Raw genomic sequence first — 17,017 nt, 5'->3', positions numbered from 1 at the left:
AAAAGTTGCACATTGAAGACTTTGAGTTTTAAGTAGTAAATAAAGAAATAAAACTGAAAGTTCAAACATTAGCCTTTTTTAAAAAAAATTGCTCAGCCACTGTGTAACTGCACATCAAGAAATCACCTTGAAGTCAGAAGTTCACACTGTGGCATGCTTGCCTTTATTGACAGGGCATTGAGTATAACTGGCATGTCATGGTGCAGCTGTCTAGAACACATTAGGCCACATTTGGAATACTGCGTATCACTCTGGTAGCCAGGAAGATTTTGGGGCTTTCGAGACGGTACACAAAAGGTTTACCAGGATGTCATCTGGTTTGGAGGCTATTAATTATAAGGAGATAACAAGGTGTAGAGCTGGATGAACACAGCAGGCCAAGCAGCATCAGAGGAGCAGGGAAGCTGATGTTTTGGGCCTAGAGAAACATCAGCTTTCCTGCTCCTCTAATGCTGCTTGGCCTGCTGTGTTCATCCAGCTCTACACCTTGTTATCTCAGATTCTCCAGCATCTGCAGTTCCTACTATCTCTAATTATGAGGAGAGATTGAACAAACTTAGTTTTCATTTGAACAATGGAGATTGATAGGCGACCCGATAGAATTTTACAAAATTCTGACACGCATCAATACAATGGACCTTCAAGTCTTGATCAAAGGGTAAAAATGTCAGTTACTAGGGTAGATAGATTTAAGATAAAAGTGGGAAAGTTTAATAGAGATTTGAGACAAGTTTTTTTTAAAAACAGAGTGGCAAGTGCGTGGAAGCACTGCCAAAGGTGGTAGAACCAGATACAATGGCAACATTTGTGGCATCTGGATGTATACATGTAGGTGGGGAGTAGAGGAGTGTAGACCACGGAGGCAAAAGCTTTTTAAGTTTAGAAAGGTGTCATGTCTCAATGCAGGCTTGTGGGCTGAATGGCCTTTTCCTGGGGCTATATTCTTTAACAAATACCACTACCTTGAAAATGTGTCTCACAATATTTGCTCTACAATGTTATAGTTAGGAACATAGGAATTAGGAGCAGGAGTAAGCAATTCAGCCCTTCGAGTTCACTCCACCATTCAACATGATCATGGCTGAGCTTATCCTGGTCTCAACTCCGTTTCCCCACCTGCTCTTCATAGCCCTTTTCTAGCCTTTCATCAGAAACATATCTACTTCTTTCTTGAATAATTACTGGATGTTAACATATTTTAGATCTTGGGTAGGGTGAACTGCTGAAAATGTCAGTTAATGGTTTCTTTACCTAAACAATTACAAAATCTCTTACTATAGCTGCTTCTTGAGATTGCAAAAGGGAGCATGATCACATGACATTTGATGTCATGACATTCCCTTCCCTGTCCTCTCTCCTAACCATTACAAAACACTCATGGTGTCACTAGGTTGCCAGCATTTATTGTCTGTTCCTAGTGACCACTACCTTCAGGGTAACTGAGTTTATTTCCCCTTTGTGGGAGAACCTCAGACCACAGGGCATCATCTCAGAATAAAAGATTGCACATTTTAGACAGAGATGGAGGAGGAATTGCTTGAGGATGGTGAGTCTATGGAATAATTGACAGCAAACAACCATTGAGGTTGGGTCATTAAGTCTATGAAAGGCTGAAACAGACATTTTTAATTAGAAAGGGGAGACAGGGTTATGGAGAAAAGACAAAGTGAAATTAATCATTCAGGGCAGCCATGATCTCCATCTCATTGGTTAGCAAAACAGATTTCAGATTTGATGGGTTGAATGGCCTAGTTCGATATCTTATAGGTCTTGTAGACTTGAGCACATTCTTCATCAGATTTCTATGCATCTGCGATTTCATTCAGTCACGAGGGTGTCAGCAGTAGAGTTTTGGTTGATGGTGATGTAACTTGCTTTGAAGAGGTGAAAACTTTTACATCTCCTTGTTAGGCCTTTTCCCAGGGATACAGGTCAAAGCATCTGTTAGTTTGATTTGTAGAAACATTGTAATGAAGGGTCATGGTATATTATTTTAATTTGGAAACTTCGGTCCTAAGATGGACAGTACTATGCATAGCTTGAATTTGGATCTGTTGTATATGTTTAAGAAGAGAGATAAATTTCGGTTTCTGTTTTGAGTGGTAAAATGTGATCTGGAAGTTTGTCTGTGTTTTAAAATCCTTAGGGTGAATAGTTCAATGCTGAGAAACAAGATGATGATAGAGGTAAAAAAAAAGATGAGCTGTGCCTCAGAACAAAGTCCCCTGTGAAATTTGGAGATGGAAATCTTTTTTAAAAACAACAGCTAGTCAAAAGGCCAGAGTGTATGCAGACTTCTTTTAGAGAAACAAATCAGAGGAAACAAAAATCTATGTTGCTGCTGTTACAGGCCTTAAGTCTCTAAAATAATCAGGACATAACACAAACAAAGTCCTGAGTGGCTTATTGTTAGCAAGAGAGAAGTTCCAGAAACAGGAGAACATGAAAGGAGTTTGAGGAAATCATTATTAAGAAATTAGTTGCGTTTGCAGTTTAAGGGTCTCAGCGAGAGATACCAACTGAAAGATGACCAAGTAAATGCAGAGCTGTGACAAAGAAACTACTTACAGCCATACTGACTGAAAGCTTATAAAATGGGAGCAGGTGATCTTTCAATGGAGTTTGATTATCTGCAAGGCTGTGGTTGAGGGCAAAAGGGTTGAATATTTATATCTGACATTTGTAATAAGACCATTTCAAATAATTCTTGTAGAGTGTAGCTGTTTTGTTTCCCCTTTTGTGTAATGTACTTTTAACAAAACAGCAAAGTTAATCAACAGCCTCTTGTTGATATGTTCAGTGACTGATCACCACGGTAAGCAAGTCAGAAACCACTTTGTCTGGTATTGCCACCAGCCGTGATCAAAACAACAAAGTACCTGCATCAAACCACATCATTCTCTGTCCATGACACTGCACAAGATTTATTTTTACCAAATCCTTAAAACCTGTGTCATTAAGGATTTGTCATCTACCTGTATACTGAAATATAAACTAAGAATCTGCATGCTTCTCAAGTCCAAGTAGCAGATAATGCTTATCACCGCAAAACCTGTTCAGTATCTGTCAGTGAATGGGATGTGTCATTGTCCCAGGCAGGGACAAGAGGAAATACCTCAATAGTTTTTAAATGTGATTATCATTCCTGTATTCACAATTGTTGCATTCCTGAAGTCAGGAGAATTCTTTCTACTCTTAAATCTGGAAAATGAATCAACTGATTCATCTGCAAGGTTACACCATTTAGCAAGTCCTGATGTGAAGGGGAATTGGTGCTAGGGACAAGGTTGGCAACATGGGTGCCTCTGACCCTGGTTGGGATAGAGCTGTCTTTGGACAGCAGCATTTCAGTAGTCCCTTTTTGAATATACTCTGCTCACTCAAAATGGTGAAGAAGTAGGAACGGGTGCTCTCAAAATGGGTTGTTCCACTTTGTTTATTGGGGAATAGCATTCTGTCGGATAACCCTTTGTCAATGAAAACTAAATTTTGCAGCTTGAAATGTTAGAATGCACCCAGATAATCTTGAGAGCGATCATGCAGAAAGAACTGCAATTCCATCATTAGAACTATCAAAGTCTCCAAATCACCATGCTGCTGTCAATAAGACTTGCAATCTTTGGGAGGGGCAGCTTAAGGAATGAGCAGGGTGATATATATTCTTGCCAGAAGACACTACCACAAAGAGAACTAAACACAGGCTTTAAACTGTTCAGGTGACTATTCTCAGAGTTAAAGACCCACTCTCATATCAACAAGACTGACATTTCAGCCAAGAGAAAGTAAACTTTTGGGCTTGCATAACATCTATATTTACCTTGTTCCTGATTCACGGAACCCCACTACAAAATGCATTTGTCACGAAGGTAAGAACAAACTTGAATATAGTGTCACCAATTAAAGCATTTATGTGAAGAATGTGCTTAGATGGCACAGGAATGGCAGTACGACTGCAACAGGTTCTGAAACGTCAACACCTGCTAAGCAAGAGGAAAAGAAAGGCAGTGTGCAAGATGTACACAAGTTTCAAACAGACAACTGCTGTCCACACAGCCTAGAAACTAGGTGGTTTCTGGGAGAATAAACAGCCGTCAGATATGGACTGGAGAAAGACTGACCAAAAAAAGTAGTTGTATTTTTAATAAATATAATACAAAATTCCAAGCTCATTGAACAAGGTGTAAAACTTTAAAGCTAAAACCTCAAAATGAAGTAACTCTTTTCTAAAACACTGCTAATTTTTTTTAGTCCACTTTGCAGCAGTGTGCCAACAAACTTTCCGACCCACTTTGTGGCAGGTATGGTAGCATCCACATCAGTCCACTTTTGTAATTAGTTCCTCAATGTATGCATCAAGCTCATCATCTGTGTTAATTTCAATATCCTGTTAAAGCAAAAATAAAGATCAATTACCATTATTCAACACTATATTACACAGACTACATTTTTTATTGCTTCTGTAACACTCAAGTATCTTACTTAAGTACACAACTTCATGCATGGCAAATACTGGAAGCCTTTAACAAGACTGAAAACAGACAGGCACAGTGCTGCTTTGGCATGCTGTCACAGAGGCAAATTTCCTGATACAGATCATTGGGTGGTACTCGACCACGTGAGCATTGGTTGACTTTCTGTTCTCAGAGGTCAACTGTGGCTCCTGAGCTTTGATCAGCAACCAGAGGAAAAATCTTGAGGTCTAGTTAGTTCAGTCAAGACGTGTCTTCACCAGCTGAACTAGAGTGAACAAACTCCAAAACATGTGACTACCCATAGGAAGTTTGACATTGGGGCTGAACAGACCATTTTAAGAATCTGATGTTTTGCCCATTATCTATTATTTGAATTCCAACTTCTTTCAAGACAAACTGTTCAACAATCACTTAAACTTTCCCTGTAAAAGGCTTTAAATTTGCAAGTTTTCCATAAAATTCTACCGTCTTAAGGCAAAAAACAAAGAATTGGAGAAAGTCAGCAGATCTGACAGCATTTATACAGCAATCTAGTCCAATATAATTCTGAGTTCCAAACAGAAGCCATACTGGAGTCAAAATTAACTAATCCTCTCTGTACAAATGCTGCCAGATCTAACTTTCTTTTTATCTTGTTCTCAAGTGCTGTGTATGTAAGGTGACTATTTCCATATCCTATCTCACAATGCAACTGATACAATTCTGGTCCCATAACATACACATACTAACCTAAACTGAGGGGTCTGAGGAAGAGTCACCGGACTCGAAACGTTAACTCCGATTTCTCCTTCACAGATGCTGCCAGACCTGCTGAGTTTTTCCAGCAACTTTGTTTTTGTTCTAATCTAAACTATGTTGACAAGTGATTCCACTGCACTGTTACTAGTCTACAAGCAAGAGCCCAAAAGGCATACTGCCATCTCTGCAAACAACACAGCTTGTTCAACTCCAACCTTTTCTCCATAGCATGTGATTCTTTTAAATCTGTACATAATTAGTCTGGCTTTCCTAAAGAAATAATCAGGGGAAAGATCACTCCTGAATGTTTCCTGGAACAGTACATCAGCTACAGAAAGTACTGAAGATAAGTAAATGCTGTAGATTTATTTACTGCAGTGATGTACTGTGTAAAATTAATGATCTTAAATTGCAATAATGTTGTTATAGAATCAGACAGCACAGACTTGGACTTGGACACGGACACAGACTTACAGGGAAAATTTCAGTTATTGTTGAACAGTTTGTCTTGAAAGAATTTGGAATTCAAATAATAGATAATGGCCAAAAATCAGATTCTTAAAATGGACTGATCAGACCCAATGTTGAACTTCCTATGGTTAGTCACATGTTCTGGAGTTTGTTCACTCTAGTTCAGCTGGTGAAGACATGTCTTGACTGAACTATCTAGACCTCAAGATTTTTCCTCTGGTTGCTGATCAAAGCTCAGGAGCCACAATTGACCTCAGTGAGAAGAGAAAGTCAACCAATGCTCAGTCCAACTTGTCTGTGCTGACCAAATATCTTAATCTGACCTAGCCTATATCCATCTAAAGCCTTCCTATTTTTGTGTCTTTTAAAAGGCTTTTCTCTGGCAGCTCAATCCGTACATGTATCACCCTTTGCATGAAAAAATTGTCCCTCAGATCTTTTCTAAATCTTTCCCTTCACCTTAAATCTATGCTCTCTATGTTTTGGAACTCCCCCACCCTGGGAAAAAGATTTTGGATATTCATCCTATCCTGCTTTTCATGATTTTATCGGCCCCTTTAACGTCATCTCCCTGCCTCCAGCACTCCAGGGAAAAAATACCCAGCCTATTCAACCTCACCCCACAGTTCAAACTCTCCAGTCCCGGGAACATCCTTGTAAATCTTTTCTGCATCCTCTCAAGTTTAACAACATCCTTCTGACAGAACTGAACACAGTATTCCACAAGTGGCCTCACTAATGTCTTGTACAGCCACACAATCATATCCTAACTCCTATACTAAATGTTCTGACCAAAGAAAGGAAGGGTGCAAATGCCTTCTTTGCCACCCTGTCTACTGGCAACTCCACTTTCAACAATTATGCACCTGCACCCCTAGGGGTCTCTGTTGACAGTATTCTCGTGGGCCTTAGAATTAACTGAGCAAGTCCTTCCCTGGTTCGCCATATCAAAATGCAACCTCTCACAATTATCTAAATTTTGTACAATACTTGAGTTAGTGTTAAGTATCAAAGCTTTCAGTGTTGTGTTCATAAGAGAGCTCAATTATAGACAGTGGGTCAAATGGTTTGCTTCGGTGCTATAATTTCGAAAATGAACATTTGTACTTGAGCCGAGTATTGCGAGATCTAGAAATGGTCTCAACCTTTTCTTCATAGTGCCTCTTGGTGACATTATTGAAGACAGTGTCAGTTTCTGCCAATATGCTGATGGCATGTTGCAATAACTCTCAGCCCACTTGCTACTGAAGCTCAAGTACATTTCTTTATCACTCTCAGATTTTACCTTTCCAAAATAATGATAACTATTGAGAGATTTTTCATATAGAGACGTTACACAAATGCAAGTCGCTGATGCTGAAGTAGCGTTTGAATTTTACAACCAAATATCAAGACCAAGTTCCAGCAGAATTCAGATTCTCAGTATTGCTCTTTATATTATTACAATAATTATGTTAAGACATTCCATAGAGAAGTGCTCAGTGTGACATTCCCAACTACAACGTTATCCTTGGTGACCTCAAAGTGAGACCATCTATTTGTAACTGGAACTCAATTTCAGATTTCAACTTAGTATTCAGATCTTCTTAGCTTGGGCTCGAAACTACTTTCAGAGTGCAGTACCACTATATCCAAGTCTTGTTCTTAAGCACTGTATACATAACTCTGAACATTGATATGCTCAATTGGCAGTGTTACCTCTTGTACTTTCCGCAACAGCTCCACAATGTTATTTCGCAATTTACAGAGCTTTTCCTGCGCATCTGTCAGCTCTGCATCATTTTGCTGCAGCTTTTTCTCAGTTGCTCGGACACGCTCTTCAGCCCTTGTCTGATAGGCAGTGCAGAGGTTCTTCAATCCCTCCTCATACTGTTCAAAATAATCTTTCTGTTTTCACACAAAAGAGAAAAAGATAATTTCAGGATAGTAGTTACAGAAAACAACTTCCTTGGTTTGCAGTTTTACCCCATCAAAAAACTTCATTTTCATTTACCGCAATTTCCCTTCTGAATAAAGGAGGTTGAGAGTTCAAATCCCACTCCAGTGACCAGAAAACAAAACCCAAGATGACACACAGAGCTGTACTGCGGGTGTGCTGCACAGCGTTTACTGATTTAGATCAACACTTGCCACGTTGTAAGCGGTTACCACTTATTATTGCTTTGTTATTTCAAGAGGCTGCCTTTTCTTGAAAATGTGTTTCGGGATCTTTTCCATTCATCCGAACCACCAAAACAAATTGATGTTTATCTCAACGACTAAAGATAACACTTCAGTACCCCAATCAAGTATGAACCTATTTTATACGCTCAAATCTTGTTGGGGCTTGAGCCTATAGACAAGAATGCCATCAACTTAGCTAAGAAAATACTTGTACAAATCATTTTCCCTCACAGATGCTGCCAGACCTGCTGAGCTTTTCCAGCAACTTCCTTTTTGCTCCTGATTTACAGCATCTGCAGTTCTATGGTTTTTACTTGTACAAATCATACCGGATTTGTATCACTTGAGAAGTCAAAGTAGCAAGTCTTTAGCACTTGACAACACATATCCCTCAGCTCTGCAGTACATTAATTGAGTCATTGAATCATAGAGATAAACAGCACAGAAATAGGGCATTTGATTCAACTCATCCATGCTGACTAGATATCTGAAATAAATCTGGTCCCATTTGCCAACAGCTGGCCCATATCCCTCTAAACCCTTCCTATTCATACCCATCCAGGTGGCTTTTAAATGTTGCAATTGTACCAGCCTACTCTGCTTCTCCTGGCAGCTCATTCTCAACACTACCCTCTGAATGAAAAAGTTGCCCTTTAAAATCCTGCCTCCCTACCTTATACCAATGGCCTCTAGTTCTGGGCCCAATTCCAGGGAAAAGACTTTGCGCCTATTTACCCTATTCACTGCTCTCATGATTTTATAATCCTTTAAGATCACCCCTCAGCTTCAAACACGACAGGGAAAATTGCCCCAGTCTATTCAGGCTGTGACTATAACCCATACACTCCAACCCTGGCAAAATCCTCGTAAATCTGTGCTGAACCCTTTCAAGTTTCACAACATCGTTCCTATTGCAGGGAGACCAGAACTGCACGCAGTATTCCTACAGTGGCCTGAACAAATTCCCCTATAGACGCATCATTACCTCAACTCCAATACTCAATGCACTGACCAATAACGATAAGTATGCCAACACCGTCTTCATTATCCTATCAACCTGCTACTCCACTTTCAATGAACCTGCATTCCAAGGTCTCTTTGTTCAGCAGCACTCCCTAGAACCTTACTAGTAAGTGTATAAGCCTCATCCTGATTTGCCTTTCCAACATGCAGCACTTTCACATTTATCTGTATTTAACTCCATCTGCCACTCCTCAACCCATTGGCCCATCTGATCAAGATCCCGTTGTACTCTGAGGTAACCTTATTTACTGTCCACTACACCTCCAATTTTGGTGTCATTGGCAAACTTACCAACCATATCTATGCTCACATTTAAATCATTTATATAAAATGATGAAGATCAGTGGACCCAGCACAATTCCTTGTGGGACACCGATGGTCACAGGCTTCCAGTTTGAAATGGGACCCTTCACCATGACCTTCTGTCTTCTACCTTTGAGCCAGTTCTGTGTCCAAATAGCTGGTTTTCCCTCTATTCTGTGAGATCTACCGTTGCTAAAGCAATGCAAAGATATGAAGTAAGCAATTTGCATCTGGTGCTAAAACGTACCAGTGGGAATGAAGCCAGCTCTTCTGGCGTCATAGAACTTAACTCCTCCTTTGTTATCCTGTAATTTGGTGGCAGAAAATACCGCAATGCATTTCTAAACAGAAAAGAGAACATTTTAGTAAGCAAACATACTCATCCTTAAAATACAATAATTAAACCCGAGAACAGTTTAGCAAAATACCTCTTCTCGGTTACCTGACTAAGTACTGGGTACTGGTTTCTGATCTGAAAACAAGTAATCATATAAACACTAATTTAGAAGGAATGATGACAGCGCTCGTAGCCACTTCATTAGTGCTCATGCAGTATAACAATGACCCATAAGATCAAGCTGGCTTCACGGAATATGAAGAATCTGCCAATTGCTACTGTCACCACAGTTAGACATATGATCCTTGGATCCAATAAACTGTACAACCAAACTGAGAAGTGCACATAAAAGAGTCACAGTTCCAGCATCTAATTATGACCGTGATTCATGCTGGAAAATGGACAAGGGAACACTAAACTGTGATTGGAAGCATAACATCTAAAGTACAGTAAGCTCTACATAATCAATATCTAGGACAGATTAAAAATTACATGGGGAAGAGCTAGCAGTACATGTTGTTTCCCAGAACAAGCCTTAAGTTGTTGACATTGAAAGGCACATTATGGAGATTTTTTTCAAATCATGAAGATGCCATGATTGATTACATTCATGATGTTTAAAAGTTTTACTGACATTTTCTTCAACCTTTGGCATGGACGACGGGCACATAACGAACCATCGTTCTCTCACCTGAAGCTCACCACCAGTGCTTCCACTGTCTCTTTGCTGGTTGTCGGTTGAGTTGTGTCTGGCTCCATTCTTGTACTGTCCGAAGTTGATCCTGTTTCGACAGAGATGTCCTCTTCCACACCAAGTGTATCAGGCGTCTGGTACTCTGGAGATGGTGGTTTCATCAGCCTTACATCCATACATCCTTTTTCAACCCTGCAGGAATAACATATAGACTATAAGACATAGGAGTGGAAGTAAGGCCATTTGGCCCATCAAGTCCACTCCGCCATTTAAATCATGGCTGATGGGCATTTCAACACCACTTCCCTGCACTCTCCCCGTAGCCCTTCATTCCTTTTGAGATCAAGAATTTGTTGATCTCCGCCTCGAAGGCATCCAACGTCCCGACCTCCACTGCACTCTGCGGCAATGAATTCCACAAGCCCACCACTCTCTGGCTGAAGAAATGTCGTCTCAGTTCAGTTTTAAATTTACCCCCTCTAACTTTAAGGCTGTGCCCACGGGTCCTAGTCTCCCCGCCTAACGGAAACAACTTCCTAGCGTCCACCCCTTCTAAACCATACATTATCTAGTAAGTTTCTATTAGATCTCCCCTCAACCTTCTAAACTCGAATGAGTACAATCCCAGGATTCTTAGCCGTTCATCATACGTTAAACCTACCATTCTAGGGATCATCCATGTGAATCTCCGCTGGACACGCTCCAGGGCTAGTATGTCCTTCCTGAGGTGTGGGGCCCAAAATTGGACACAGTATTCTAAATGGGGCCTAAATAGAGCTTTATAAAGCCTCAGAAGCACATCGCTGCTTTTATATTCCAACCCTCTTGAGATAAACGACAACATTACATTCGCTTTCTTAATTACGGACTCTACCTGCAAGTTAACCTTTAGAGAATCCTATACCAACACTCCCAGATCCATTTGCACTTCTGATTTGCGACTTTTCTCACTGTTTAGAAAATAGTCCATGCCTGTATTCTTTTTTCCAAAGTGCAAAACCTCACACTGAATTTCATCAACCATTTCCTGGGCCACTCTCTTAAACTGTCTAAATCTTTCTGCAGCTACCCCAACTCCTCAGTACTACATGCCTGTCCACCTATCTTCGTATCATCGGCAAACTTTGCCAGAATGCCCCAGTCCCTTCATCCAGATCATTAATATATAAGGTGAACAGCTGTGGCCCCAACACTGAACCCTGTGGGACAGCACTCGTCACCGGTTGCCATTCCGAGAAAGAGCCTTTTATCCCAACTCTCTGCCTTCTGTCAGACAGCCAATCCTCAATCCAAGCCAGTAGCTCACCTCGAACACCATGGGCCCTCACCTTGCTCAGCAGCCTCCCGTGAGGCACCGTATCAAAGGCCTTTTGGAAGTCTAGATAGATAGCATCTACTGGGTTTCCCTGGTCTAACATACTTGTTACCTCCAAAGAATTCTAACAGGTTTGTCAGGCACGACCTCCCCTTACTAAAACCATGCTGACTTGTTTTAATCTGACCCTGCACTTCCAGGAATTTAGAAATCTCATCCTTGACAATGGATTCTAGAATTTTACCAACTACCAAGGTTAGGCTAATCAGCCTATAATTTTCCATCTTTTGCCTTGATCCTTTCTTAAAGGAGGGAGTTACAACAGCAATTTTCCAATCATCTGGGACGTTCCCTGACTCCAGTGACTTTTGAAAGATCACGACCAAAGCCTCCGCTATTTCCTCAGCCACCTCCCTCAGAACTCTAGGATGTAGCCCATCGGGGCCAGGAGATTTAGGAGATATATCAAATCAACACAATTAAAACAACTTGCAATCACAAAATATTCAAAGAAAATGACAACTGGTCACAATGACTATCCTCCGTTTGCTGGTTTCATAGTCATTAGCTAGTTTCTCAAAGATAAAGGAACTTATTATGGGCATCAATGCCAACATTTATGAAGTGAGATTTCTGCACAAGCCAGTCCTGATCTATATTGAATAATGGACCAGGAAAGGTCTGGCTAACTAGGCGAGACAGATTAATCAAGATGCATGCAAATATACACAGCAACAAAAGCAGGCAAGGACTGATAATAGACAATAGGTGGAGTAGGCCATTCGGCCCTTCGAGCCAGCACCATTCATTATGATCATGGCTGATCATCCATAATCAGTATCCTGTTCCTGCCTTATCCCCATAACCCTTGAGTCCACTATCTTTAAGAGCTCTATCCATCTCTTTCTCGAAAGTATCCACAGAAGTGGCCTCCATTGCCTTCTGGGTTCGAGCATTCCATATATCCACCACTCTCTGGGTGAAGAAAGTTTTCCTCAACTCTATTCTAAATGGCCTACCCCTTATTTTTAAACTGTGCCCTCTGATTCTGGACTCACCCATCAGTGGAAACATGCTTCCTGCCTCCAGAGTGTCCAATCCCTTAATAATCTTATACGTCTCAATCAGATCCCCTCTCATCCTTCTAAACTCAAGTGTGTACAAGCCCAGTCGCTCCAATCTTTCAACACATGATAGGCCCACCATTCTGGGAATTGACCTCGTGAACCTATGCTGCACTCCCTCAATAGCAAGAATGTCCTTCCTCAAATTTGGAGACCAAAACTGCAAACAATACTCCAGATGCGGTCTCACCAGGGCCCTGTACAGCTGCAGAAGGTTTGCTCCTATACTCAATTCCTCTTGTTATGAAGACCAGCATGCCATTAATTATCTTCACTGCCTGCTGTACCTGCATGCTTGCTTTCATTGACTGATGTACAAGAACACCTAGATCTCGTTGTACTTCCCCTTTACCTAACTTGCCTCCATTGAGATAGTAATCTGCCTTCCTGTTCTTGCCACCAAAGTGGATAACCTCACATTTATCCACATTAAACTGCATCTGCCATGCATCCGTCCACTAACCTAGCCTGTCCAAGTCACCCTGTATTCTCATAACATCCTCGTCACATTTCACACTGCCACCCAGCTTCGTGTCATTAGCAAATTTGCTAATATTACTTTTAATGCCTTCAGCTACATCATTAATGTATATTGTAAACAGCTGCGGTGCCAGCACCGAACATTGCGGTACCCCACTGGTCACCGCCTGCCATTCCGAAAGGGACCCATTTATCACTCCTCTTTGCTTCCTGGCAGCCAGCCAATTTTCAATCCAAGTCAGTATTTTGCCCCCCAGTACTATGTGCCTTAATTCTGCTCACTAATCTCCTATGTGGGGCTTTATCAAAAGCTTTCTGAAGGTCCAGGTACGCTACATCCACTGGCTCTCCCTTGTTCACCTTCATAGTTATATCCTCAAAAAATTCCAGAAGATTAGTCCAGGACAATTTCCCCTTCGTATATCCATGCTGACTCTGACCTATCCTGTTACTCCTATCCAAATGAGTTGTAATTTCATCTTTTATAATCGACTCCAGCATCGTTTGCACCACTGACGTCAGGCTAACCGGTCTATAATTCCCTGTTTACTCTTTCCCTCCTTTCTTGAAAAGTGGGATAACATTAGCCACCCTCCAATCTGCAGGAACTGATCCTGAATCTATAGAACATTGGAAAATGATTACCAATATGTCCACGATTTCTAGAGCCACCTCCTTAAGTACGCTGAGATGCAGGCCATCAGGTCCCGGGGTCTTATCAGCCTTCAGACCTAACAGTTTATCCAACACCATTTCTCGCCTAATATGTTATTATAATTATTTCCTCCTGATCAAGGGGCTTGTTTTGAAGGAAGATTTATGATATAATGCAAACTAAAGAAACAAAACAGATTGAGACCTGTATGAGTTTTATTATGATTTTGCTGATTCTGAACAGATTTAATCATACTCTAAATCATTTCCAAAATATAATTTAAAATGCCAATGGAATGTTAACTTGCACTCCATGTGAATTCAGCTATGTTAAGAGTTATGTACAGCACTGGTTAGGCTGCACCTGGAGTATAGTACTCAGTTTGATGCAGTACACCAGAAGAACGTGACAGTGACCTTGGAAAGGACGCAGCACAGACTCACAGGAATTATATGTGGACTGAAAAGAAATCAAGGATAGGTTAATTAGACTGAGGTTGAATTTTCTCAAGTACAAATGCTTATGCAATGATGTAACTTAGGCGCTCAAGAAGATTAAAGGTAACAGGATAGACAAATTATTTCATCTGATGAGGGAAGTCCAGAGCAAAGAGCACAATTTTAAAAATAAGCTGAGTTTGTCAAGGCTGAACACTTTTCTCACAAGGGCAGTGGAAGTCTAAGGCTCTCCTTACCTTGGTTGTTGAGGCTAGGTCAGCTGAACATTTTAAAAAATGAGACTGATAGGTTTTTGTTGGGCAAGGAAATGAATGAATGTGGAGCCGAGGCAGACAAGCAAATCAAAGATGAAGATCAGACACTACGCATTCAGCACTCTTTCCAAATTCTTTTGCTCTTATTTCTCATTATGTCCCAGTTTTATTGTTTAAATTATCAGACAAAAACTGCATGTTTGCAATTTTAGTACCAAAGATGGAATAATGATCTAATCTCAACAAAGTTCACATCATCAATACAAACATTTACAAAATAACAGTTGGATATACATTTGACTCCATGACAGAAGGCCATGCAGATCGGAGATATAGTGAGAAGCCACTGCAATTAAAGGTTAGATTAGTCTGAACATGTATTTTCAGCCCATCATATTAAATATTCTTCAAAGCACTGCATTATTTCTGAAAATGGCAACTTTAAAAAACAGAGAAGGAACAGTCAAGATGAGTAGAAATCAGATATTTTTCAAACTGAGCTATTTAAGTTCTGGGTCAAGAACTTACATTAGACATCACCAAGGTTTAAAAAGTGGAAGAGGACAGAATGAATAAAATGGTGGCTACACGATATCTCAAATTCTAGAGGCTGCAGAGGCAAAGCAAATAACTAAAGAAAGATGAGGAGGTCCTGCTACAAAGCCCTGGTACAGATATGAAAGATTGCAAGTCTTAATTTCAAAATAATTGAGGATAGAAAAATAAGGAAGAATAGGTAGAGTGGTCCTACAAATGGGACACATTTGCTACTCCGGTATTTTCATTGTTTATGTGGCTTCCAAAGGAAAACTGATTCGTGGATAAATATCATGCTGCAACAAATTACGGCCCTTACTTAAAATTGATTTTAGGTTATTCAGGGATTACAGGTTAAAATAGCATCACTGTGTTTTATGCTGTGGAGAAATGAGTGAGCAGCAAGAAAAGAAACAAAATAATATTCTCACCATCTGTCTCTTGGAGTAGTTGCAGTTGGAACATAATCAAACTTGACCTTCCATCGCACTGATTGTTTGCTTGCTGCAACATCAGTGACTCGGCCTGTATACCATTCCTTATTCACCTTTACCTCTACAAGAAGCCCTCGATCTACACAGGGGTAACAAAAAAATTAAAAAAGGTGAGGGCTATTCAAAACATTGAAGGAAATGTTTTCAAAAATATATTACTAGTAATGTTTTTCAAAATTTGAGACCTTCAGAGTCACATTCCATCTCTTAATATGGCCAATGACAAGGTCTTTCCTACCGAACCTTACTGCACAAGTCAGCAGAGTACCCACGTTTTTCTCCCCCAAATGAGTCAGGCATTCATTGACATTTCAAGAAGTAAGATACTTGATCAGAGATTAGAGATGCATATTCTCACCTTTTGATGTGCTGGCCTCATCCTCCTCCTCAACCTCTCCTCCACTATCTGAAATCTGTAACAGAACACAGTAAGACTACAGGGAAACACAAACCCCTAGCTTTATAAAAGAAATTGCATCCATCCATAACAGCTAGGAGTACTGAATTCATTTAGATCCAAGAAAAAGGAAAAATGAACATGCAAGGTTTAAAGAGACACCACCGGCATGCCTGCCATGTTGCAACAGTCCAAGAAAGAGAGTCCTAAAAAACCTTTTCCTGACTATTTCGTTGGTTTCTGGGACATTGTACTTGAAGCAAAAAGACTGTTTAACATCAAGCAAAGCTACATTGGCCTATTTCTCCCCTTTCCCCTCAATAAGTCTCCCAAGACCTAAGAATTGCCTCTATTAGCCACAGCAGACAGTAAATCAAAGAGAAAGTAGTTCTAAAAACTACCAATATTGGGAATGGAGGAGTATGAGACATGAGAGCAAAACCAGGCAACAAGATGCACCCCACAAATGTATGATTAAAACTGGGGACTCTCAGCATGGAAAAATAGTGACGTGTGTCCTATTACTAAATGACCCAACCTGCTGAATATTCAACCTCAAGTCATAGTGCTCAAAGAAAAACATGTGATTGATATCAACATGGGGAGCTGTAGTTCCATTTTAGCCAGGAATGCACCAGGTTCGAACTCTGGTTTATGCAGAATTAGCAGTCTAAGTTGATTAAATCATCTTATTTAAGAGATAACAAGGTGTAGAGCTGGATGAACACAGCAGGCCAAGCAGCATCAGAGGAGCAGGAAAGCTGATGTTTCGGGACTAGATCCTTCCTCAGAAATGGGGAAGGGGATTCTGAAATAAATAGGGAGCGGGGGGAAGCAGATAGAAGAAGGATAAACGATAGATGGACAGGAGACAGACAGGTCAAAGAGGCAGTATACCACATTAGCAGGTGTGCAGGTGAACCTGGGGGGGGTCAGGTGCAGCATTTCCTGCAGTTGCAGGAAGGTATACTGCATCGCTGTTTCCGTTGTGGCGTCCTCTACATCGGGGAAACCAAGGGGAGGCTCGAGGCCTGCTTTGCAGAACGCCTACTCTCTGTTCGCTCTAAACAACTGCACATCCCAGTTGCAAACCATTTCAACT

The 17,017-nt window shown here is 40.7% G+C and overlaps 1 protein-coding gene across 3 annotated transcripts in view; it reads right to left on the bottom strand.

Annotated features, from left to right (window-relative positions):
* Positions 1–478: 478 nt before the first annotated feature.
* morc2 (MORC family CW-type zinc finger 2) overlaps positions 479–17,017 on the bottom strand; it is a 107,147-nt gene continuing 90,608 nt past the window's right edge. For all 3 annotated transcript variants that reach the window (XM_048556396.2, XM_048556397.2, XM_048556398.2), the window contains exons 21-26: positions 15,877–15,931; positions 15,456–15,597; positions 10,199–10,393; positions 9,418–9,511; positions 7,380–7,568; positions 479–4,384 (exon numbers count right to left, since the gene is read on the bottom strand). In XM_048556396.2, coding sequence (XP_048412353.1) covers positions 4,316–4,384; positions 7,380–7,568; positions 9,418–9,511; positions 10,199–10,393; positions 15,456–15,597; positions 15,877–15,931 — 744 coding nt within the window. In that variant the 3' untranslated portion in view covers positions 479–4,315. The remainder of the gene's footprint in view (positions 4,385–7,379; positions 7,569–9,417; positions 9,512–10,198; positions 10,394–15,455; positions 15,598–15,876; positions 15,932–17,017) is intronic.

This window comes from Stegostoma tigrinum, chromosome 26 (assembly GCF_030684315.1).
Source record: "Stegostoma tigrinum isolate sSteTig4 chromosome 26, sSteTig4.hap1, whole genome shotgun sequence".
Classification (NCBI taxonomy): domain Eukaryota; kingdom Metazoa; phylum Chordata; class Chondrichthyes; order Orectolobiformes; family Stegostomatidae; genus Stegostoma; species Stegostoma tigrinum.
Note: the sequence above shows the minus strand (reverse complement) of the source record. Positions and strands in the feature narration are given on the sequence as shown.